Below are 24,997 nucleotides of genomic sequence, written 5' to 3'. Positions count from 1 at the left end.
CTGACAGTAAATAGCACATGTAACCTCCATAGAAGTGATAACACAAAGCATATACCAGGGAGATGGAGAAACACACACACACACACACACACACACACAGGAAAAGAGAAATATAGTCCCAGGCTAGGAAGTTATTGCACATTTGTAGCCAGGAAACTTCAGAAGGGAAGGGAAAGCAGAAGGGAAATGCCCTCAACTTCCCTCTGAAGAACAGGTCACATGCTCGCTCCCATGTTTAGTATAACTCTTGGGGCCAAATTGGCACACACTTGCATACCCAGTCTGGAGACACAATTCCTGTGGTAATTATGCCAGGTAATAACTCAAGGTAACTAAACCTGAAGGTAAGACAGATACACGGTGTACACGCAGTTACCCGATTTGCAAGCACCATGATGGTAACTTAGTGAAATCAGGAGCAGTCACACTCCTCAACCAGCTACAAATCTGACCTTTACAAAACAGAACAAAATACAGACCTGGGACCCGATCCTGCTGCTTTGTGCTGCTGGATCTCTGCCCTTGTGCAGGGCTCCACTGAAGTCAATGGGGAGCCACCTTGCATGCAGGGGTTTGCAGAGCCAGAGCCTTGGCAGTATAAAATGTGTAAGACCTTGAGTTTCCTCGTACTGCCAAGAGCTTTAACTTACATTAGGTGTTTAAAAAAAAAAAAAAATAGCTGAGCTGATCCAAAACCCAAGCTGTGTGTCTCTCTCTCAGGTACTTCCAGTAGCATCTGAGCACCTTGCTGTCTTTAATCATAGCATCTCTGTGAGGTGGGGCAATGCTAAGATGCCCATTGTACAGGTGGGGATCAGAGACAGAGAGTGTATCTACACTGCAATGCAAATCTCCCCAGCACCCAGTCTCAGAGCCCAGGGCAACTGACTTGAACTCCCAGGGCTAAACATAGCTGCGTAGATGTTTGGTCTCAGGCTGGAGCCCAGGCTCTGAGATGTCTGTCTGTCTCACACACACACACAGGCAGAGCAGGAGTTGAACCGGCATCTCCAGAATCCAAGGCCAGTACCCAAACCTGAGAGATACCTTTCCTTCCTATGGATACCTGGGGGGGGGGGAGGGGTGTCAGTGGAAAGACACCAAGGCAATGAAACAGGCCCTACAAGTTCAACACTTCTCAAAGCCTTTACATTTCAGCATGGGTCGCTCTGCCGCCTGAGGGAGCCCCAAGCAATACAGCTTCTTGCCTGGTACTTTTGAAGTGGGAACTGTTAGTCTAGGCTGATGCGAAACACAGCGATATCCCAGATGATCATTCTGTTACTGAGAGAGGAGGGCCGGTTTCCTAGCTCAGGGCTCTGGCACCAGTTCAAAATTCTACATCTCTGGCACACCCTCCAGCATACTTTGTTGTACAAAACCAAACAGCCCTTCACCCTGACGTATCCGTCACCGCTCCGTCAGGTGGATCTTCCATTCAGTCAAACAAACCCCACAGCCAAGCTGCATTCTTTCCACACGCCGCGCGCTCTCTCCGTCCTTCCCTCCTCCCACACAACAGACCTGGTTGCTGATGGATGGATGTACCAATTAGTGATGGAGCCCGATGCCAGATGTCTGCAGCAGACACGCACCTTTCACTGCCTCACATCCCCTGGTACACCCCGACACTGCTTTAAGGAAACTCTGGCTTTAAAGGTTATTTTCCAGCACCAGCAAACAGCTCCGCGAGCTTTTCAAATTACGGGAAGTCCACTCATGTTTGGAGAGAAGTTCACTTCCTCATGGCTACACAGAGATTCACACGTCGAAAGGATTCGTCTAGTTAGGGCCAAGAAAAAAAAAACAACCCAACAGCCTAATAAAAAAATACCCAAAGCATTCAATCTTAGGTACTTTTATGGGACCCGTCACCACGCTATCTGAGCGCCTCATAATCTCTCACATATTTATCCTCACGATACCCGAGAGTAAGGAAATGCTACTATCCACATTTTACAGATGGGGAACCGAGGCACAGAGAGGCTAAGTGACTTGATTAAGGTCACTCAAGGAGCTTGCGGCATCCTAATCCCTACCTCTCCGGCGGATTTTCACTACTTTTGCAACAGATAAGCCAGGCCCTAACCTAGGACCTCACGGATACAAAAGCACAACACTTCCACCAAGCCCCTGCACTCATCATCTTTGGCCCCAACCAACTACAGTTTGCTCAATCATTTAATTTCAGCAAGGACAAAAGGTTTCAAATGGATAGGCCTGAAGACAGACGACCTCTGTTTCCCACGGAACCGGTTCAGCATAGGAAGCATCTGTGGAATCTGAGGACTCTTCTCCATTTGTACATTAAGGAAGGGCTGTCAAACCATACTCCCGAACAATACGGTAGCTACCACCAACACTATGGAGGAGGCAGCATATTATCTCCTCCCCAGAATGCCTGGGGAGAAATTAGGCTCAAACCTCAAAATGTATTTCCCTTCCTGCCCATTTATAGAGGTTGTGCAGAAAGCGGGGTGAATTCCATGCTGCCCAGTTATATGCATGCAGGAAGCAGGTGGTGCAGGAAGGGATGACAGGGCAGAATTACTTAGCCTGGAAAGGACCCGTGTTAGTGGGGACGTGGTCGTTAATGAGCAGGGAAGGAAGCGAATCAGACCCTCTTTTGTCCCCGGCCACATGAGAGACCAAACAGATCCCGCTCAAAAGAGCATCACTGGAGGACTCTGCATTTTCTCTGCAACGTTTATTTTGGCAGACATGGAAAAAAAATCTGCAAAAACAAGTTCACGCGGAAAATTTTTATTTTTTTCTGAGTTTAAAGCATTGGGGGTGTTTTAAAGCCATATGACAATACCGAAAAAGACACACTGTAGGACAGCCAGAGTGCAGGGGCTGGAATAAACATGACTGAACGCTTCCCCAGCAATATTTAGTGTGCACAGAGCACTTTAACAGCACTGCTGCATCTGCACAGCCATTCAGCAAGCTGGCTAGCGTATAGCTAGCACGGGCACATCCACACAGACTGCTGCCTAGATGTGCCCACAGACACACACAGGGACTCACCGGCTCAGAGATCATCAGGACAAACACTGCGGCTGGACTTTTAAAACAGGACTTGGTGATTTTCACAGCCGTGCAAATTAAGACACCAACACGGGTTATCAAATGTCATGCACTCTGGAGACTAAAGCTGGTCTACATGGGAAAGTTTTACCAGTTATATGGTTTCACTCTCTCCCCTCGTGTGAAAACTCTAATCCCACTAGTGGTTTTTTCCAGTGTAGCTTAAACCTCTTCCTAAGCAACATAAACTAACCTCCAAAAGCCACTCTAATACCAGAATAAGAAAGCGTCCGCATGGGGTGTTATAATGGCATAACTAGATCAACATTAAATTCACGCCCCAGGTTATATAGGGGGAAAAAAACCAACAACAAAAAATAAACTTTTGCATGTAGACAAGGCCTAAAATGATCACCCCTGGGGGTGGTGGGGTTCAGACACACACTAATAGGTGTATCACAGCATGGGACGTTTGCACTTTCCTCTGAACACCTCAGGTACTGGCTATAGCCAGAGTCTTCATTCCAGGGTAGACAGGCTAACGGTCTGATGCGGTATCTCAGCACAGCGATGGGTTGACCACAGGAACAGCAACGCTGCCTGCTGACCCTTCCCTTTGTACAGGATGCTACGTTGATAGAAAATTAAAAAGAATCCAGGCCATCCCAGGATGTACTTACAGGAGAAGGCAGATCAAAACAAAACCAAAAAAAAAACCACCCACACCCCAACCAGCAAACCACTGTTTACGAGCCAAGAAAAGACTCACCTTCACGGACAGGTTTTCCACAAAAGCTCAGTAATAAACGTACCAATTTTCCAGTGACACCTCTCATGACTCTTTTCCACTTCCCTCTGGCTTTCAACTCTCAACAACTACTTACAACCTCAGCTGCAGCATCCTATGCAAGAGTTGATGGGGGGGTTGGCCATATAGCATTAGAGACTTGGCCACAGAAAAGCAAGTGCAGTCTCTGGTAAGGGCGTACCCCACCAGTGCACTCAGTCTGTCCAAGGTCTAGAATTACATTGGCTCCTAACCAAATTTTGTCAATGGGTCACTGGCTCGGAGACTACTTTAAAGGCAGGACAGCAGCAGAGGAGGAGGACAAAGAGAAAACTGAGCTCTACGGATACAAGAGGGTGAGGGGATGCACCAAGGTGAGAAGAATTCAGGGCAGCTGCATCTGAAATGAGATCTTTATAATGTAATGACATCAGCTAGCAATTTGGCCAATAAATTGCAAAGCCAATGTATACACGACCCCCGCTCCATGAAAACATATAGCGAGTGTGGAGGGATCTCCTGGCCGGGAAGTCAGGAGTCCTAGGTTCTGCCACTGGACTTGCTGTGTGACTCTGAGTAATTCATTTGAGAACATGGTGCCTTAGTTTCTCCATGTGCAAATTGGGGATAATGCTACTTCTCTAACACGGTGCTGTTGCGAGGTTTAATGGGGAAGCAGTAGTGGCGAGAGCACTGGACTGGGACTCAGGAGACCTGGGTTCTATTCCTGGCTCTGCCACTGGCCCACTGCATGACCATGAGCAAGTCACTTCATGTCTCTGTGCCTCCGTTTCCCCATCTGCAAAACAGGGATAATGATGTTTGTGCTACTCTTCAGGAAGCTGGGAGTCTTGGGTTTCAGTGAAATGGTTTTTATTTAGTGTGCTTTCAGATCAGCGCTTTTCATCAGTCATGTAAGAACCAGTACTATTATTATCATTACTATTAATAAACATCGCTAAGACTCTTTGAGAGTCTCAGGTGAATGGAGCTAGTAGAGTGGCAAGTATTATTATTCCTTTTTCATTGACAACACCGTCATGTTGTCTAGGTCCCCAAATTAGGGCAACTTTAAAAGCTGCAGTAATATTATATTTTTTAAAAAGTATCCGCCGTGGAATGAGGAGAACAAAAAGTGCTGCACCATTAACTATTTTGCACAGAGTTCCACCCTCACTAGGGGCCCTCCATGGACAGCTCTGTGCATGCATGGCCGTTTGCTCCGGCTGTATGGAGGTGCAGTGGAGAGATTCCCTTTCAGCGCCCGGAGGGAGTGAGCACACACACAGGAAACATGGTTTGTGCAAGATCAAATCCTCTCTGAAGTATCTGGCTGTCCTGCGATCTGCGAGGCACCATCACAAGGGCTGGGGAGAGGGCGAACACAAATCCCCAGCAGTTGTGTTGTGCATGTTTTGTAAGTGTGTGTAAATAGCTTGGGAACAAATGAGGTCAAGGAAGCTTATATAAATAAAAGAGGCAGAGCCCTGCAGCAGTCAGGGCTGCTATTTCAAGCAGCTGTCTCATCATTTAAGGTTTCCAAACAACTGATTCTCCCTCTTTTGCCTTTTAGTTTTGCACAGGGACACACAGATATTGCAATAATATCCCCGGACGCAGCTCTCTCACATGGCTCCCTTCCTGTGCGGCAATCCATGGCCATCGCAAAGCAGATCTCCGATCTGGAGGCGTGTAACGCAATCACCGAGGCAAGACAAGATGGGAAAGCAAAACACAGAAAACGGCTTCCAGTCCTCTCCTGCCGCCCTTGCCCTGCTGCAGCCAACTTCAATCTGGGAAATCACTGGCATTGCTGCTGAAAACCTGACTGACAGCTGCTAGAACGGAACTCAACCCTCCTGACCACAGCTCCCCGGCGAGCCGTGCTGCTGTTTAAACAGCCGGCGTACGCATTAGCAAAGAGCCACTTAAAAGTTCAGGCTTTTCAAGTTATTTCAGACCCTGTACTCACACCGTCACCGCTTTGGGAAACGGATGGCTCAGGAGGCGGTGCTGGATATTTGGAGACTATTGAGCCGTTCACGTCTAAATCCGACCTCCCGCCGGTAGCAAGCGAGTTCTGTTACCACCTCCCAGCTGCCGGTACGTAATGGGTTACCGCTCTCAGTCCTGTTCCCAGTGGACACATCTCAGAAGCCTGACACAGCAGGCACTGAAGGGCACCCGAGTTTGTAGAGGGATTATGGGCTGAGCAGGCCATTGAGACTGAATCCCCTAGGGAGCAGGAACCTCCTCCTGTCTCTTCCTATGCCCTACCTAGTTAGTAGCTAACAAAGGCATTCCTAGATTTTGAGGCCAGAAAGAATTATGATACCCCCTCGTCAGACCTCCTGCACAAGCCAGGCCAAAGAACCTCACCCAAAAGCGACTGCATCACGGCCCCTCACATCTGTTTGAACTAGAGCCTCTTTTTTTAAGAAGATGTCCAGTCTTGGGCACGTCTAGAACTTTGAGGTGGAGGTGCAATTCCCAGCTCCACACAGAATGCAGCCGCGGCAGAAAGCGCCAAGAGAGGCACCAAGGATGTGACTGTCAGAGACACAGCTAGGTCCGTGCTCGGGGTGGCTTGCCCCCCTGCTACTCTTTCCACAGCAGGAACAGTCTCTTTAAGCACATCAGCTTGATGAGAGCTCTCGCCAGTGTGTCTCCTCACACCCCCAGCTCAAAGTACAGACACGAGAGCCCACCACGTTCCTAGGTAAGTTGTCCCACTGGTTAATTACCATCACTTAAAAATGTGTGCCTTATTCATAGTCCAAATTTGTCCAGCTTCAGCGTCTAACCGCTGGATCTGCCATGCGCCTTTTTCTCCTGGAGATAAGCCAGGATTTGAACCTGTGCCCACTTGCTAAGAAAGTTTCCACTAGACCATCAAGCCACCGCACGTTTCCAGTGCTATCAGTCAGGCACTGTCTATGTTACTCAGTACAAGAACACCCCACAACACCTGGTGCTCTTTTGGCAGCAAGGTCTGTTACAGGGTTTGTAACGTTGGAAACAATTTTCTGGCACAACGTTCAACCTCACAATGCACTAAATCGCTCAACTACACCGGAAACAGGCAAATAATTTTTACAAGAAATTAGGAATTATACACCGTGTATTTGCTCACCAGCATTTTATGGGGCTAGTTCGGCAATTCTTGATGTCAGTTATACACCAATGTAAATGCACTGATTTCAAAGAAGTTACACTGGTATAAAACTGGCGCATGGCATTGGAGATTCAGACCCTATAGCTGGGATTTTCCAGCCATAGGGAGTTAGGTGCCCAAATACCATTGACATTCAGTGGGAGTTTAATTCCTTTAGGATTCCTTGAAAATCTCCATCTACCTGAACCACATTGTGGCAATTTTTGTTAATATGGAAACATCCGCAGAAATGGAAAGGGATGAAGACTCATTCCGCTCAGCAACAGCTCATGTCGCTACCAAAGTTTGTTCTAACATTGGATCCTGAACTGAATGATATGGAGGCATCGTAAAATTCAATGGGTATCACTAATGTGACGTAGGGCCCTCTTGTGAGCCTGCAGGTATAGAACAGGGGCTGCTGGCTAGAGAGGTTTCAGAGTAGCAGCCGTGTTAGTCTGTATCCACAAAAAGAAGAACAGGAGTACTTGTGGCACCTTAGAGACTAACAAATTTATTAGAGCATAAGCGAAAGCTAGAGAGAGACATGGTGACACAGAAGGTTTGCTGAGGAAGATAGCTGATCTGATTCTGCCCATTGTGTTGTTGATGTAATCATTAAAAAAATGCATTTTGCTGAAACCCAAGACTCCCTGATTTCTCGAAAGTACTACAAAGGTCATCCCTGAGTTTCTTAGAATTTTTCTTCAGCGAGTAGGAACAAGAATTCCAAGCAAATCTATTTTATCTGTTGCCAACATTCTAACATTGCTTATTGCCATAGAAACTTATGACCATCCTAACCAATTACAAATGCGCGAAGAATGAAAGCTATACTCAGAGAGATGATAGTAATACAGGTAAGACCTTAACCAATATGAGTCACTGAAATTAAGCCCCATCTGTTCATTGAGACCACCTCTTGTAACGTTTCGGAACACTCACTCCTAAAGCACCAGAATCAGCGTGGACCCATCCTTCTTTTGCTCTAGCTGTGCTGCAATCTTTGCATCATTCTATTTTTAGAACAAATGATTTGAGGGTTCTCTTGGCAAATATCCATCTGCCATTAGCAGCGAGTGGTCCGGGGCTATGCCAGGGGACCAGGAGCCAGGACTCCTGGGTTCTAAATTTTGGTTCCACTTATGACCGTACGCAAGTCAAGTCACTTTTCCTCTTTGCCTTACAGGTTTATCTAGTTGTAAAACAGGTCTAACTTTCAGAGGTTTTGCAAAGTTAAATTAATATTTATGATGCCCCTCAAGATTCTTCAAGGAAAGGTACATGCAAAATGTCATTTGTGTATTGAATCTAAAATGCCTAAAATGTTCTGACCCAGGCAAGTTTATTCCTCATGCTTAGCCTCTTCCACTTAGATCCACACCCTCTTGTATCAGACCTACAGCCAAGCATCCCAGGCCTGTTATATATGATACAAAATGGCTATGTCCTACAGCATGCAGGAGTTCATGTGGCATGAACACCAAAGAACGCATTCGCTAGGTACTAGGGGGTCCAGATTCAGATCAAATGTAAGTGGGTGCAAATGCACTGAAGTCAATTTAATGGAATCAAAACAATTGTACTGCATCTGAATTTGGCCCTATGAGCCCATGAGGCACAGGTGCAGAAAAGGCATCCAGTAGGCACTACCCACGTTTAACCTGCTGGTTCTCATTACCTCTGAGATCTGATTGGTACTCTCTCTGATCAGCTCCTCCCACTCCTCCTCCGTCGTCATGGAGAGCTTCAAATCCCGAGTCTGCAGGGCCCTCTGGAGAAGCATACACGCCTGCGCCTGGAATTTGGAAGGAAAAGAGGGACACTTTAAACTCCGTTCTTTTTGGTGGATGGCATTAGCTACCGACAGACCACTGAAACCCCCAGCTAAATATGGAGATGGTCCGCATTAGACTCACCAGCACAGTTAATGCTTTGTCACAAAACATTCATTCTCCCTTTCAGAGTCATTCCTAACACAAGGCACTTGAGTCACAGACTGGAATTATTCGGTAGAATGGATGCATTTAAAATGGGAGTCAAACGGGTGGAGAGATCACGGTTATTTCAGAATCAACCTTGTATGGCAGTGCAACATATATAGTCTCCATAAATCTATAAGCAACCTTTTCATCACTTTACCTTTTGTTGCATTCTAGCTCTGTTGGTAAATGCATTACACACAAAACATAAGAGATTGGAGCTGGCAGCCTAGCAAATGCTCCATTTCAAAAGGAAGCCCCAGATGGAAACTGCAGCTCAAAGCAGCACTCACTCTAGCCCTGGAGTAAAACGCACTCGTTAAACCTACATGTTAACAGGACCATTGAAGAGGAGTATCCAATAGAAACCCAATGGGAATTTGCAGCCTTCTCACGTGTCCTCCTCTAGTCCAGAGATTCTACTTTAAATCCTCATTTAGGTACAGGCAATGCACAAAGCAAACAAAAGAAACACATCAAGACACAACACCAACAATTAGTGTAAATACACTGTAGGATTTAACAGGGACACTTCCCGGACAACAAAATGTCAGAAAGAAAAAGAGCGAGTGAATTCTATCCACAAGTAGAAACACCATATTGCTGTCCACAGATACAGTCACAAAGGGCTAATTTCAATCTGGGTGTGTGATGGGCTATATAAACCCCGCACTAGCATGGAAAGGGTTAAGGAGCTGCTTTGGTTTGGGGTGCCACAGCCCCCGGTACTGGCACACCATGCCAGGACTGGAGGAGTTACAAAGAGGGAACTCCACTCCAACGGGAGAAGCTGGAGCGCGGATTGACAGCCTGCATGGCCCCTGCGCACACAGGAGGAGGATGCAGAACCCCTCCGTTGAAGGGGAAAAGAACTGAGACTTGTACTGGATCTCAGTGAACTCTGAAGTGGACCTTGATTCTCCTAGACCCGCTCCGAAGTAAGAGGCCCATATTCTGGAGGGAGCTCCTTACAGGCTTTTCCTTACCTTTCTTTTGTTTAACCCCTTTTGCTGACTACGGGTTATTTGGTGACATCCCCGGGGACACAGAGAGGGACGAGACAGTTTTGAGAGACCCTGGCCGAAAGGTAAGTGCCGACCTGCTAGAAGGACGCCCTGTAGCACCCGCTGGGGTGGGGGTGGACTGATGTGCGTGCACTCCCCATGTAGCTTGAAGGGGGCATCCTACCGTGGACAGATGAGCAACAGGGTGTAACTACTGAAAATCAATGGAGTTGCATCAATAATGAATCTGCCCCCCCAAAAAAGCCTCCATTTTGTAACCATGTACCGCATCTTAACTCCACAAAGAGAGGGGGCCTGGTTTGCCTTCGTGCAGTACATAGCCTGCGGAACTCATTGACGCAAGATACCAGAGACTTCGTTTAGCAGTATTCACAAAAGGATCTGATGTTTCTATGGGTAATAAGAACATCCGGAGTTACAACAGTAAGGAGTAAAGCAATCACAAAACAAGAGCTTGGGAGGAACATACAAGTCCTCATAGTCCTGAGCATAAGCCAGCCTCCAGTTAGGGGAGCTTAGGAGAAAACTTCTCCAGATAGTAAGTTTTTCTCTAGCCGCCTACTCAACATTGTTGCTCTTAGAGACAGGATACTGGACTAGATGCAAAACCATTCTCATTCGATAGGGCAATTCCTGTGTTTGTATCGGTGGGTACATCTAAGCCCCTCACGGTGGCATGTAGAGGGCATACGCCCCTACCACGCGTATAAATAGCACTGTAGACAGTGAGGCAGAGCTCAGGGAATAAAGACAGGCCTGAACCCTAGGGTATGTACCCTACTCTTGACACCCCCAAGCAGTGCCTCCCACATTCACACTGCTATTTTTCGCATGACGTGTCCTGCTGCCTCCCCACTGCCAGAGCCTTTCCCCACGACCAGAGCCTTTCACTGACTCATGTAGCTACACACCACAGTCTGGACGCAGCTTGCGTGATGCTGGTGGAACTCCACTGATCTAATCAAATGTATTCCTGATTGACAGCGCCTGAGAGGAGAATCAGGCCCAGCGTGAAGAGAATGGGCAATGATGAAATAGCAGTTACTGGCTTTACCTTTGCACACTGAGACGCTCATAAATTAAAACGGACAGTTCCAGCCAGTGAGCAGGGATGGTTTTTTTTTAAATCCATACTTGGCGCCAAATTAACATCCAACAGAAACAATCATCGGGAACATAGCATAATTTTGGTTGGAGTAATCAGCAATATTTTAGCTAGGTGAAAAATCAAAACCATGTGTGTGTATATGTCTGCTGGAATTTCGGGTGCAGGCTGGAGGCATGTAAAGTATTCGAGTGACACCCGCTATTGTCGCTAAATGGTGATGACAAGCAAGGTTCTCAAGGGACTAGGTCTTTTGAGACACTTCATAGAAGCCTGCTATTCGGAGGGCAGGTGCTGAGCACTTTACTGAAAATCAGGTCCCACTCAGGTCTCAAGTCACGTATCCAAAACGGCACCTGTCATTATTAGTCACTTTTGATGATGCTGTTTTTGATCTGTGATGTTCCCACCCAATAATTACTTAAGCTCTCTGAAATTCAGCTTTGTCACTGGTGCCCTGGTAGGACTCTCCACAAGATCAGCATTTCACATAAATAAAACACAAAAGCAAGATGGCACTCTTGAGTTAATCTACAGTCCTGAGATGCTGTTAGAGCAGTTTAAAGGAACCATTCTCTTGCATCCTGGTGCAATCAAGATGAGTTGCCTGGACGAACATTATTGAAACTGCAAGAGGAGAGATGACGTCTTAAGGTTTATGATCTCGTCTGGCCCCTCAAGTGAGTTACAGCCTTTCATTTACTCCAGGGGTCACCTATTCTCTTTATAATTGCACGAAGGCAGCTCTCCACTACACTCAGTGCATGCACCCAGACATGCCGTAATTGGTCTCATAAGCCATAGCTGCCTCGTAAATTACAAGAAGTATGTGAGTGCCTGCCTGGCACGTGGTGGTAGGAATCTGTAACTCTGGTTAAATCAACAACAATCAAATGACCTCTCCTGCAATTTTTTTTTAAATAACCCAGCTAACAGAGCTACTGTGCGTAAGTGAAAAGCCTGGTTCCACACTATATGTCTCTATTCTTGCCAACACGGTTGCTATGTGCCCTGAAGATGAGTCACTCCTGTAGCCCATGAACCTTAACAATCCCACCTTTGCTGGGAAGAAAGGTTTAGTTCTATTTCTGTTTTTATTCCAGTGGAATTTGCCCCGTGGGCAGGTAGAATTGTAATGGCTGCAGTTTCAAAGAGACTTCACAGCCCCATCACACCCATTTATCTTCTAGGTTGCTAATGCAAGTGGCAGTTTTCCTCTTTTCAGATAACCATAATCTTACCCCACAGACTTCAGTTTGGCATTGGGACTAGGTCTTCTTCTGCATCAGAGTGAGAGGCCTGGTGAGTTAAGAGGTTATGGGTTGACCTACTGCAATGAGGATTACGGTCATAGGTGGTTTTAATCTCCTGGCCCACATTCCTCCTTGTCTACTCTACAACCAAACTCCTGCTCCAGGCAGACTGCGTACTGAATGAACCTATGAAGTGTGGCTATTGATAAATCACGCCTGGTAACGTTAATGCTTTACTGTCCTTGGAAAGGGCAAGAAATTAAACAATCCTGAAGAGAGTAAGTAAAAGAAAGGAAACTGATCAGCTTCAGCAGGTCCCAAATTATAGCATGAGAGCTACCAACCAACGCAACAAACCAGCAGCAAATATCAGCACCCTCTTGTTTAGAGAGGGGTACAAATACCGGTCCTTGTTCATATCATTTTATTAGTACGTAAAAATGGAACTTTGATTCTATAGCTCTATAAAAGGGACAATCGTGGACACCTGAAACGTGCTGGTGCTCAGATTTGAAACTCACCAGGCGCCTGAGATGGTGAGTGACAGCACCACAATGGACTGGAAATTACCAGCCCATAGCAATAGTTTTATAGTCCTAAACCAAGCTGATCTATGGTCAGAGAGCACCCCCTGAGAAATGCCAAGCTACAGACCTGAAGGCTGGACATCTATTAAAAGCTGCCTGCAGAACAACGGCCCCTGGGCGCCCACTGAAGTCAAGAGAAGTTAAAAGGGATAATCTGCTGTTTGAGTGGGCTGCTCTAGGAAGCTTTTCCTTTTTATTGTGACACTTTAAGAGGGGTGGGAACTAAGTCTGCTGGAAAAGAATACAAGAGTCACTGAAGTACAGTTATAACTCAAATTAAGCCATTTCCTTTCAGGTGCACTGAGAAACCACTTGCTCTCTTCTCTTTATAGGTAATATTTCCTTAGTGGACAGAGCTTGGCTGAAAGGAGGTCCACTGAGGACATGAATACAATGCATAAGGAACTCAAGGAGTTCAACTGTGTCAGAATTTAGCAAGGGAATCTATGTAGGAACACACTAAGATTACAACACGATTAGTGATTTGGGGGGCCTATCATAAGGGGGCCTGATTTTCGGAGAATGGGTACTCAGCACTTCCTGAGAACCCAGCTCTTTCAAAGGTGACTCAAGCTGATAGCCCCAAAATTGAGGCACCTAAAATTACTATTCACTCTTAGAAATAAATAGTAGCCTAAATTTTCATGTCCAAGTGATGGTGCTGGCAATCCAAGAGGTGGGCCAGGGAGAGAGAGACCAGCAAAACTATAGAGATCTAAGATTTCTACGAGCCAATGCTATTTATTTTTAGGTAAGTAGATGCTTAGAAACATGCCCTGCTCTGGGCACACGTGTCTACATAAAAATACTGTTACAGTTAGCAATGACCTCTATGCTGTCCTTGCCCCAAATAACTTGCCATCTACTAGAACTGTGAAAAATATGTGCAGAAAAAAGTTTCCAATGACATTCGCCTGTTTTCCATTCTGCAAAATTATTATTATTATTTTTTTTTTTTGGCAGAACATTTTCACACAATGGCAAGGGTTTAAAAAGCCAAGAGTTTTGGAAAGGATATAAACCCTCACATTCAGGGCATAGACCAGCCTCTAGCTGAACGGGATAAGGAAGCAGTTTTTCTTGTGTGCAGTGTGTCCCATAACTGGCTCCTCCATGATTTTTGCACCCTCCTCTGAGTCCTGGCCAGTGTCAGAGACAGGATACTGGACTCGAGGGACCATTGGCCTGATCTAATCTGGGAATTCTTACATTTTAAAGTGGATGTTTGCCAGGGCAAACGAGACTGACCATGTACACAGGAGAGTTCCCTACAGGGAGTGGGGCTGTAACAGTTTCAGCCCATGGACAGAGGCCAGCAACGCTCAAGTTCTATCCCCAACTACGCCACCGAATCTTCCTACCCCTCTGCATGTATGTGGCACTTTAGAAACAAGCAGTACCATTTTGTTCCCAATGGAGTCAGAGGGCTTTTGTCATTGACCTCACTAGGAGTGGGATTAGAACCTTTATTTAGTTGTGGCTCGAGACAGTCTTGGTAGGGAAGTAAACCTATTATTCTCCCCATTTTACAAGTGGGGAAACCGAGGCTCAAGAAGATTACACTCAGAAAACAACCTTCTCTCAGAATACACAGGAGCTCCCAGCCCTGGGCTTAATCCATTAGACAAGGATACTTCCGGGAGAGGGAGACAGACAGACAGACACACACACTTCTATACCCCTGAAATGAAAATTTGTAAGTGAACTCACATTCTGAGCTAGGTTAGATCCCATGACCATGCGAAAAACTTTATAACCCATTCTGGGTCCTATAAGCCATCTAGTTCCCCAGTCAAACCTACTATAGAAAACAGTTCAGTAAATTCAGGGAGTTAACAAAAAAAAAAAAAAAAAAGGGGGGGGGGGGAGAACCCCACTAACCCTCCCCCCCATCTGCCAAAAAAAAATCATCCAAAGATGACACACACATATCCATCCATCCACCCACCCATATGACTAAATGCGGTAGAAATGCTCATTATTAGTTCATGTGGGAGGAAGAAAATGAATAACAATCCATAACATGCCAATTCTTCGGATGCATATAGAATGGAACATATAATGAGGAGAATGTTCCATTCTATATGCATCCGAAGAAGTGGGCTGTAGTCCACGAAAGCTTATGCTCTAATAAATTTGTTAGTCTCTAAGGTGCCACAAGTACTCCTGTTCTTCTTTTTGCGGATACAGACTAACACGGCTGTTACTCTGAAACATGCCAATTCTGTGGGTTTTCTGCCAGCTTTGTTTGTTTCTCTCTTACACTAACATGCATGTCAATTCAGTATAAACATTCAAAGTCTCCCTGTAAAATACTAACTGTACACTCACTGCAGGAACAGATGATGGGGGATCCCAAATCTCCCCATTTCCCTTATTTACAGGCTAACACACAGAGCAATCAGGCTAAGATGCTGTGATATATAGCATGTCTCTATCTGTCCCAGTAAGGAATAAGCAACCTGATGATTCTAAATGGCAAGTGATGGGCAACACAACCACTGTTCTCACGTTGACCGATCACATCTGGTGTGGTTGCTACATTGGAAACAAGACAAAGGTTACCCAAATCACTATCCGAGACAGCGTAGGGAAGGGGAGTTTTAACCCCAGAGTGTACAGTTCGCAGACAGCACCAGGGGTAACAGCCCTTTACAAGGGCATCAAAGTCACCGTCCCGTGTTCAAAAGATGAGGGCACTGTCCAAATCTCAGCTCGTGTTTTACACATGGTTAATTGTTATGCTGCACAGGTTCACTCAGGCACCAGTTTCTGACACAAGGCTAGACAGTGTTTTTCAGTTCTGCATGTTTTAAAAGGACGGCACCAGGGAGGCATTTCAAGCAGGTGAAAAGGTATCACACAAACACAGAGACGGGAGAAAGCCCCCAAAGTCAGCAATTACATAGAGCTACTCACCGGTTTGTATTTAGTGTCACGCCACGCAGAATCGTGCAGAGGACTGACTGACAGCAGCATCTGCAATGTACTAGGCACTGCAGAAGTTAGAACAGTTCGCACTCCTATAATACCACTTCATCTGAGGCTCTCCATGTATTTTGCAGACATTAATTAACTAATTAAGCCTCAAAGCTCCCCTGAATTATCTCCATCTTAAACTCTGCCTCGTTTTCCCTTTGTGTAAGAGAGCCACTCAACAGAAAGTTAGTGGCAATACAGTGAATGGAACCCATGAGCCTGGACATTTCGACCCAGGATCATACTGGTACCACTAGACCACACGTCCTGTACTTCACTATTAGCAGTGATGCTACAGTTAGGTTTGAGGGTGTACTTTTTCAGCAAATCAAAATGCAAAACATACACTGGGCCTGATTTTGCTTTATACCAACACCTATGACAGGTGCAGAGCGGAAGTAGAATTTCTAGCAACTCCGAATGTACGCTACCAACTTGGCAGATGTGTCAACAATGACAGATGGAAGGCTGTGGTGTATCATACCCAGTACTTCTTTTAATATATATAAAAAAATTACATGAAAAATAAGCAATTAAAATCTTAAACTTAAAATTGCATTACAGCCAGGAAATTCACCATTATCATTTTGGTGATAGATTTAACATACCCTGGTGAGAAGGCAAATTGTACGGGAAGTTTTACCCGACTATCCGAGCACCTTTGCAGTCCAATAGGCTATTGGCATTTTGAAGAACTGATGCCAACTGCTGCCATACAAACTGTGGGCTCAAGTGTCAGGCTATATAGCAAAGCAACCTTAACTGCGACCATGTCCATGTGTCAATGCATATATTACCTTACAATAGCAACTCTCACTAGATGAGCGCACAATGCCAGCACAGTGTGGTGTCTGACTCAGCAAACATAAGAATATAATGGAAAAGATTCACAATTTGTTTTTATTCTGCTCCTCCAGTAAGCCTGTGTAAGTAACCAGGTATTTAAACTACACCTCTACCCCAATATAACACGACCCAATATAACACAAATTCAGATATAACGTGGTAAAGCAGTGCTCCGGGGGTGTACATCATTTTCTTTCACCGTAAATGCCCATGTGTATAGCATTTTGCATTACTAGGTCATTAAACGGGCCACGTTGTTTCCTGTAACATACCCACCCCGCAATGGGCAGAAATAATGTTGCTATGGGGCCCTGATCGTTGCTGGAGCCTAACTAACAAACAAACACAAACACAAACACAAACACAAACACAAACACAAACACAAACACAAACACAAGGATGGGCCACTGATTGACCAGCAGCAGATTATAGCAAGCAAAATGTGAAACAAAAAATTAAAAACCAAGAATGAGACTCCCAACCCTGGAGACGGAGGAAGTACGGTGAATGAACAGCAGCAGTGCAAGCTTCCCCCTATCCCATCCTTCCAAGCATGCCTGCATAGATCACTGCAGGGTTACTGGGGGATTATACAGCCCATTCAGACCTTGGTGTCTTCAAGACTGCTGATGTTACGATACAGGCCTCGCTCTAGGAAAGCACTTAAGTACATGGTTAGGTCCATTCCTATTCAATGTAGCACATAAGTACATAGTTATCTTGTATCAGGGGGTAGCCGTGTTAGTCTGTATCTACAAAAACAACAAGGAGTCTGAAGAAGTGAGGTTTTTACCCACGAAAGCTTATGCCCAAATACATCTGTTAGTCTTTAAGGTGCCACCAGACTCCTTGTTATAGTTATCTTGAGGTATGTGCTTCAGTTCCATTAACTTTGATAAGACAGAAGCATCCACTTAAGTGCTCTCCTGATTAAGAATGCATTCCTGGATCAGGGCCATGGAGAACTGAGATCCAACTCCCGTGGCCACTGAAAAAACACTCGGGTAGCAACAACTCATTCAAAGACAGGCTTGAGAAAGAGCCACTTTCCAATTCAAAAGCTTAGAGATAAAACAGTTGACTAAGAAGCTGGCACCAATAGTTTTCTCCAACCTAGAGCTACAACTGAGATATTCCACAAGAGCAAGCAAAATGTGCCTATTCTGCGATGGGATTATTTTAATGTGCTAATAAGCAAGAAAAGTTGCCTGTTGATAAAGATTAGTATTTTTTTTTTCTGATCAAGTTGAGAAGCAAACAAAATCCTGTTTCAGCATTACTGGTGCAAGGCAAACAGAATCCAGACAGCCTAAGAACCTTATTTGGGGGCTATTTAAAGGGGTTTAGAATGGAAGTATCCAACCACTTCTGGGAGAATGTGCATTATTATTATTATTATTATTAAGACACAGCAAGTGCTGTCTACTTTGGATCAGGGCAGCAATGCAGAAATGCTCTTTCTGAGACACTGTTTTTTATCATAGTTTCAATCATGTCCACCTTTTTAAGAATGCACACTTGATAATTGCAACTGGGGCCCCAGAAGCCAGGCATCTCCCATCTCAGATCAGTGTCAGCTGAGACCTCGACTCCTACAAGCAACACGTCCCGGTAACTGCAGTCCCTAATGCGTTCGAAAGGCTTTCAGCCATTCTATTCTCTGCTAGCCTACAGTAGGCCAAGAAGCCCCAACAGAGATCAGGGCTCCATTGGACTAGGTGCTGAATACATGCATTACATAAAAAAAATAAGAACGGCCATACTGGGTCAGACCAAAGGTCCATCTAGCCCAGTATCCTGTCTACCGACAGTGGCCAATGCCAGGTGCCCCAGACAGAGTGAAACTAACAGGTAATAATCAAGTGATCTCTCTCCTGCCATCCATCTCCACCCTCTGACAAACAGAGTCTAGGGACACCATTCCTTACCCATCCTGGCTAACAGCCATTAATGGACTTAACCTCCATGAGTTTATCTAGTTCTCTTTTAAACGCCATTGTAGTCCTAGCCTTCACAACCTCCTCAGGTAAGGAGTTCCACAAGTTTACTGTGCGCTGCGTGAAGAAGAACTTCCTTTTATTTGTTTTAAACCTGCTGCCTATTAATTTCATTTGGTGACCCCTAGTTCTTGTATAATGGGAATAAGTAAATAACTTTTCCTTATCTACTTTCTTCACATCACTCATGATTTTATATACCTCTATCATATCCCCCCTTAGTCTCCTCTTTTCCAAGCTGAAGAGTCCTAGCCTCTTTAATCTCTCCTCATATGGGACCCGTTCCAAATCCCTAATCATTTTAGTTGCCCTTCTCTGAACCTTTCCCCCACCCCCTTCCTTTTTCTAGTGCCAGACACAATCTCTGCCTGGAAGAGCTGAAGTGACTTGCCTAAAGTCATACAGGGAGGAGTGTGTCGCAGAGCCAGGGATTAGAGCCAGATCTCCTCCTACAAAGTTAGGTCAACCTAGCTACGTCATTCGGGTGTGAAAAAATACCGCCCCCGAGGGATGAAGTTTAGCTGACTTAAGTCCTGGGGTAGATACCACTAGGTCAACGGAAGAATTCCGTCACTGTAGCGAGTGTCTACACTGAAGCGCTACACTGGCGTCGCTGTAGCTGTTTAAGTGTAGACACAACCTCAGTCTAATCTCCTCTGAGTTATGTATTTTGGTCTGAGTTACGCATTCCTCCAGGAATGGCCAATGCGAAATGCTGCAGTGGTAGTTTAGAAAAATTTAAAAAAAAAAAAAAAATAAAATCCCATAAAAAGCACCAAGGACATTGTGCAGTGATGTACATGGGTCGGAGGAGGAATTCATTTCTGACCTCAGAGGCCAGAAGCTTATTCTCTGAAGCACTAAACCTGACATAACTGCCCATTATATAACATTTTACAAAATCCACTCTCACTAAAGCACACCAAAGGGCTGGTTATGTGCTCGAGAAGCAGCACTGATTAATCCAATGGAAAAACTTACAAGCCCAAGAACAAAATTCTCCTTGCCAAAAATTTAGTGCAACGGGGGGGTGGGGGGTGAGGGAATTGATACTTTACTCACCAGTTTAAAAAGGTTACGGTCTCAGCTGGATGGGTGAGTAGAATTTTGCAGTTTGGTTTAATCACCATACATGAAGCATTTAAGTGGCACTTTTATCATCACATTTTACCACCTTTGACAAGTAAGGAAATCTCACCCAATACACTCCTAGATCTTTACACTTTTATGATTTAAAGCACTACCACGGTTTCAGAATGAGCAATTCTGCACTGCAACCCTGCATTATCCAAAGCAGACAGTACCTGCCACATCTAAAAAATAACAACAACAATAATAATAATAATAATGCAGATTCCTGAGAAGCAGCTGGATGCCTTCCACTCTAAGATCCTTTATATAATTGACAACGGCTTGCTTATTAGCACATTAAAAATAAGCCCATCACATACTAGATACATTTTGCTCCTACAATATGTGGAATATCTGTGTGGCATCTCCTTGCGTGAGCAAACTATCAATGGATGTTTTTTAAGTCAATTGTTTTTTTCTGATACAAACAGTCTCTCCCTCCCTCCCAAGCTTGTCTTTAAAGCAAGTTAAACAATGTTTAGTAAACACAAAGCTTTCCTTGTCCTTATGAACAGCTGTAACACCCAGTCCCAATGATTCCTCTTCCTAATGAAAACAAAAACAAAAAAAACCCAACTCTGCAGGATTCATCTGCAGTTTTAACACCCAATCACTAGCTCACAATGCTGCAGGACTCGGGGAAAAACAAACCCAGATAACCAGACACCTGTTAGATGGAGAACTAACCCCATTTGGCAGAGTTAAACCAGTTAAGAGAGACCAGTGAGGTTCAGGGCAATGACTGGTAAGAGAATTCTGGTATTGCCAGCTGTTGGCCAGGGAAAAGGCACTGGTGTTTCTACCCCGGACTCTGCTTCGGAGGTGCCATCTTTCACATTTTTATGGATCTGAAACTTCATTCCCCAAAAGCTGCTGAAAGAGATAAGGATCTTTCAGTTTCTTCTACCCACTCCAGAACCTGCTGGAAGGAGGAAGAGATCGCCACCATTCTATCCCTCCCCCAATCCCTGTTTTGTTGGGATTCTCTCTCCCCCCCCCCCCCCCCTTCCTCTGCTCAGTGACAGCAGTGTCAAGGTCTAAGTTCTTTCAACACTGCCCCCAGGGTATTTTCACTCTGCTGCTACTTAGGACTTGTCTACACTACGCTGTTCTGTCACTTTGAACTATACTGGTATAGATAAAGGAGTACAAGTCCCCCTAGTGTACATGCAATTTTACTGGTATAAAAGCGCTTATACTGATGCAGCTTATTCTGGTTCAGGAAGGGGAATAAGCGATACCAATATAAGGCACCTTTAACTGCTACTACTGTGTCCACACTACAGTTATGACAATATAAGCTCCATCAGGGGGGAAAAAAAACATCCTTAACTTTTGTAGTACACACCAGCCCCTAGCAGAGTTCTGAGCAGCTACTGAGGTACTGCAGCAGTCTGTCTGCAGACACAGGCAGACCACACTGCACCCATTTACACTCAGAAGGCTTTCTTCACAACCACAAAGACTAGAAGATGTTCTGTTTAAATTAAAGTTTAGCTTCTAGAGTAATTGAGGACCTTGGGCCCCCCACATTGATCAGAGCAACTCCATTCGTTCCCTGCTAGAGAGTGGATTTTTCAAGTGCTGCTCCCATGCAGAAAGGTACAAACATTTGGATGCAATACGAAGTCTCAATTTAATGTTTAAATCTCCATAGAAAGAGGAATTCCTGTCCCCACAGACAGGCTGGCTTCCAAAGGCAAACCCAGGCAAAGAATGGGCTTTTTGCCAGCGTGAGATCCCTGCACTGCCTGAGTAATGAATTTGAGAGGGCCCACAGCTACTAAAGGATGACAGGGAACCAGGAAAGTAGGAAGCTCTGAGTACAGCTATTACTTTAAACACCATGACAGCTGTAGTCCATACTGCTGTGGTACAGCAATGATAGTTATCGCCCAACAAAACAAAACACAACTACAACAGGAGAAGAAACACAGAACACAATATGCAGTAATAGATGCCTTATAAATGTGGATAATAGTAAGAAGCACAAATGCCCTTGAAAGTTTGCTATGAAGCATTAGCAAATATTTAAGCTCCCGATGTGTTCTCTGCATCGTCTCAGGTCTGAAGTATCAGACCAGACTTAGTGCCTTTGAGCAGAGCTTCACTACAAGCTTACACAAAATTACATTAAAAATAGAATTAAATGCCATTAAAAAAAATCTCCCATTCATATAATATTAATGCTCTGCTGAACACAAGAGAGCAAGGTGCTTTGCTTGTTCCCAGGCACCGGAGCCCAAATCGGAGCCCCAAAGCACTGTCTAATTTAGGTGCCTCTGAAAAATGTAATTATTTCGCCAACACGGGCAAGGTACATGCAGCGCTCTCTCTCTGCCACTCAGAGTGTGTAATGTCACCCTCCGACGACTTCAAGGGCCATTCAACGGCAAACCAGGCCTAGAAAGGGCATTGTGGAGTCCCACGGTCAGGCTCTCTCAGCAATTTCAGATGAAAAATATTCAGTAAATATTTACAAGTAAAAGGATGTTTACCCCCACCTCCTCCCCTCAATGGCCGGCCCTGCAACTCCCTCCGACTCAAGCTGGGCTCTTTCCATCTTACACAACACCCCCATAGATGGGGTTCTGCTGATCAGGTTCTCAGTTACACCTGTGCAGCCCCATGGGCACAGGTGTAGCTGATCAGAACTCAGTAAACTACCATGAACACACAATGGAACAGAATCCAGCTGCCTCTCCTGTAGCTGAGTTGTCACTGCTGAGCTAACAGGAGTTCAGTAACAGAAATAGTATTTTACCATTTTTGATTTTTTTAAAGTCAGCAGATATTCCTAATACAGCAGGTGCCTACCCCCCCCTCCAGGCACTTTTCAGAGTACATTGGCTATTTAGTAATTCAACACATCATCAGGCACCAGGCCCTGCAAAATTCAAATATTTCAGGGGACTTTTCATTTTTTTGCTTCTCTTTCACCATAGATTACTGGGCAGATGCTATTGATAAAATCACTTCTGAAAAGAAAATCCACACTGATCCCCTTTGCCCTCCCTCCAATCCAAAATGTCTGATGAAGTTAATCAGAATAGATGTAACAATCCATATATTGACTTCTTGTTTTGTTGAACATAAAGATTTATTTTCCCTTGAGATAAATATTGACTGAAGCAGAAGGGCCAATCATTCTTAATATTCACCTCACCAGAAGTCAGTATCTTCTTATCCTAAAATTTAAGGGGGGTTAGGTGGGGGGGGGGGGGAGGAGGAAGAGAGAGAATATACTGATGGCAGAAAGGTTAAGTGACTTGCACAAGGTCATATGATGAACTAGTGGCAGAGCTGGGACCAGAACTCGCACGTGCAGGTATACAGTCTCTCGCTCTAGTTACAGCATCTCACTACAGGACTGGGCTGTTAACAAAGAGCATTGGAACTGTAAATATATGCTGTGCTGTACATTCACAGCTGGTCCACCCCGTGAAGGGTCTAGTTGGGTGCTTTCACCTTTGCCAACAGCTCAAGTGTTCAAAAACCATGAGTCATCCTCCAAAAACAAAATTAAAAAGAAAAAACTTGTGATTTGTCCCCAACTGTGAGCCCTAGAACCTTTAGATTTTAAATGCAAGCAGAGATCCTCATGGAATACTGCAATAGCTGGGGCTTTAGGAAAAAAAGGTCAAATATCATAAGCCTCATAATAAAGAGTTAGCAACCACTTCCCTCCTTACCCAGTCTTCTTTTCTTCCTGAGAAACAAAGGACCTGATCCTGCTAACACTGAGGCACATGAGTAACTTTACACACCTGAGTAATCTCCATCAAACTCCATGGAACATCTCATGTGCCCAGTCATCTGCATGCCTAAGAAAGCCTGTGTCCTGCAATAAATTCTCCTCCAAACAATTCCTGAACGAGATGGCTCCCCCGGTCCAAAATGCTGCCTTTCCATAATTCAAAGAGGCATGTGCCAGTGTTTATTTCAAGGCGATTCATAATGAGGCTACTGCATTAAGACCTTGCTAGTGCCAAATCATCAGAGATTTAAGACCAATATACATGCAAAGGGGGAAGGAAAAAAACACCTAATTATCATTTTGCCCATGCATTCTCTCTCTCTTTCAGTTGTATTCCCCAATTCACTCAATGAGAATCGTGACTTTGCAATTGATGGACAGAGCTTTTCATCTCTCTCAAGAACGCTTACCAGCCAGATAATGAAAAATTAAAATTCAGATTCACTCAAGTATCAGTTTTGAAGTTTAACATTCAAACTATTAAAAAAATAAAAAAAATCACACCAGTAAAGCTGCTGTCTGGGAAGCAAAAGCACTGGAGCACATATTGCAGTTTCATCAATTAAGACAATCCCACAATCCTTAGTACTGGAAGGAATGCTACAAGGGAGGTAGTGTTGCATAGTGGATAGAGCACTGGATTAGGACATGGGAGAACGGGGGTCTCTGGCACTGGCTGGGTGGGGTATCTTGGGCAAGTCACATCAGTGCGCTGTGCCTCAGTTTCCCCATCTCTAACACCAGGATAACAACACTCTGTAAGGCATTTGGATCTGCGGATAAAAGCGTTCTATAACAGCTCGGCATTATTGTTATTACGGATGTCAAGAGGATGGCGTGTGTAAGTGTGGTCAGTAACTACTCACACAAGTTGCAAGACTGGGTCCTAACAGCATCTTCCTTGGCAAAATAGGAGAGACATTATTTTCCTGTTGCACCCACCAGAGCAGCTCCACCAAAGCTAGCAACCATGGACAGGAATTGCTGTACCTGGTGGGTCTGTCTGTATTACAGCCTCCATCCTTCCTTCACCGGTGGCCATCAGCAACGCATTCCAGGTCCTGTTTAGGATGGGGTAGTCAAGGCTACACAACAATCTCTCGTCGCAGGTGGTAAGAATCTAAACTTCCTCCACCCATCAAACGCCAAGAAAAGAGAGTCAACACTGCACATATGCTCTCCCTGCCGTGTTCGTCTTTGCAGTATGTGAAAGGAAAGCAGCAAGCAGACTAGTAGCTACATACAAATCTGAGAGCAAAGCAGTGATTTCTCTCCTAGGGTCTGATGCTGGTCCCATTCAAGGCAAAGGCAAAACTACCAGAGACTTGAATGGAACAGGATTTGATCCTAAAAACCATAAAACG

The 24,997-nt window shown here is 44.9% G+C and overlaps 1 protein-coding gene across 1 annotated transcript in view; it reads right to left on the bottom strand.

The window, feature by feature from the left end:
- The window catches only part of MYBBP1A (MYB binding protein 1a), an 81,162-nt gene that overhangs the window by 13,808 nt on the left and 42,357 nt on the right, over positions 1–24,997 (bottom strand). Inside the window, exon 24 of the mRNA XM_054008609.1 lies at positions 8,653–8,769. Coding sequence (XP_053864584.1) covers positions 8,653–8,769 — 117 coding nt within the window. The remainder of the gene's footprint in view (positions 1–8,652; positions 8,770–24,997) is intronic.

Source organism: Malaclemys terrapin, chromosome 18 (genome assembly GCF_027887155.1).
Source record: "Malaclemys terrapin pileata isolate rMalTer1 chromosome 18, rMalTer1.hap1, whole genome shotgun sequence".
In the NCBI taxonomy this organism is placed as follows: Eukaryota; Metazoa; Chordata; order Testudines; family Emydidae; genus Malaclemys; species Malaclemys terrapin.
This window is presented reverse-complemented; position numbering and strand designations above follow the sequence as displayed.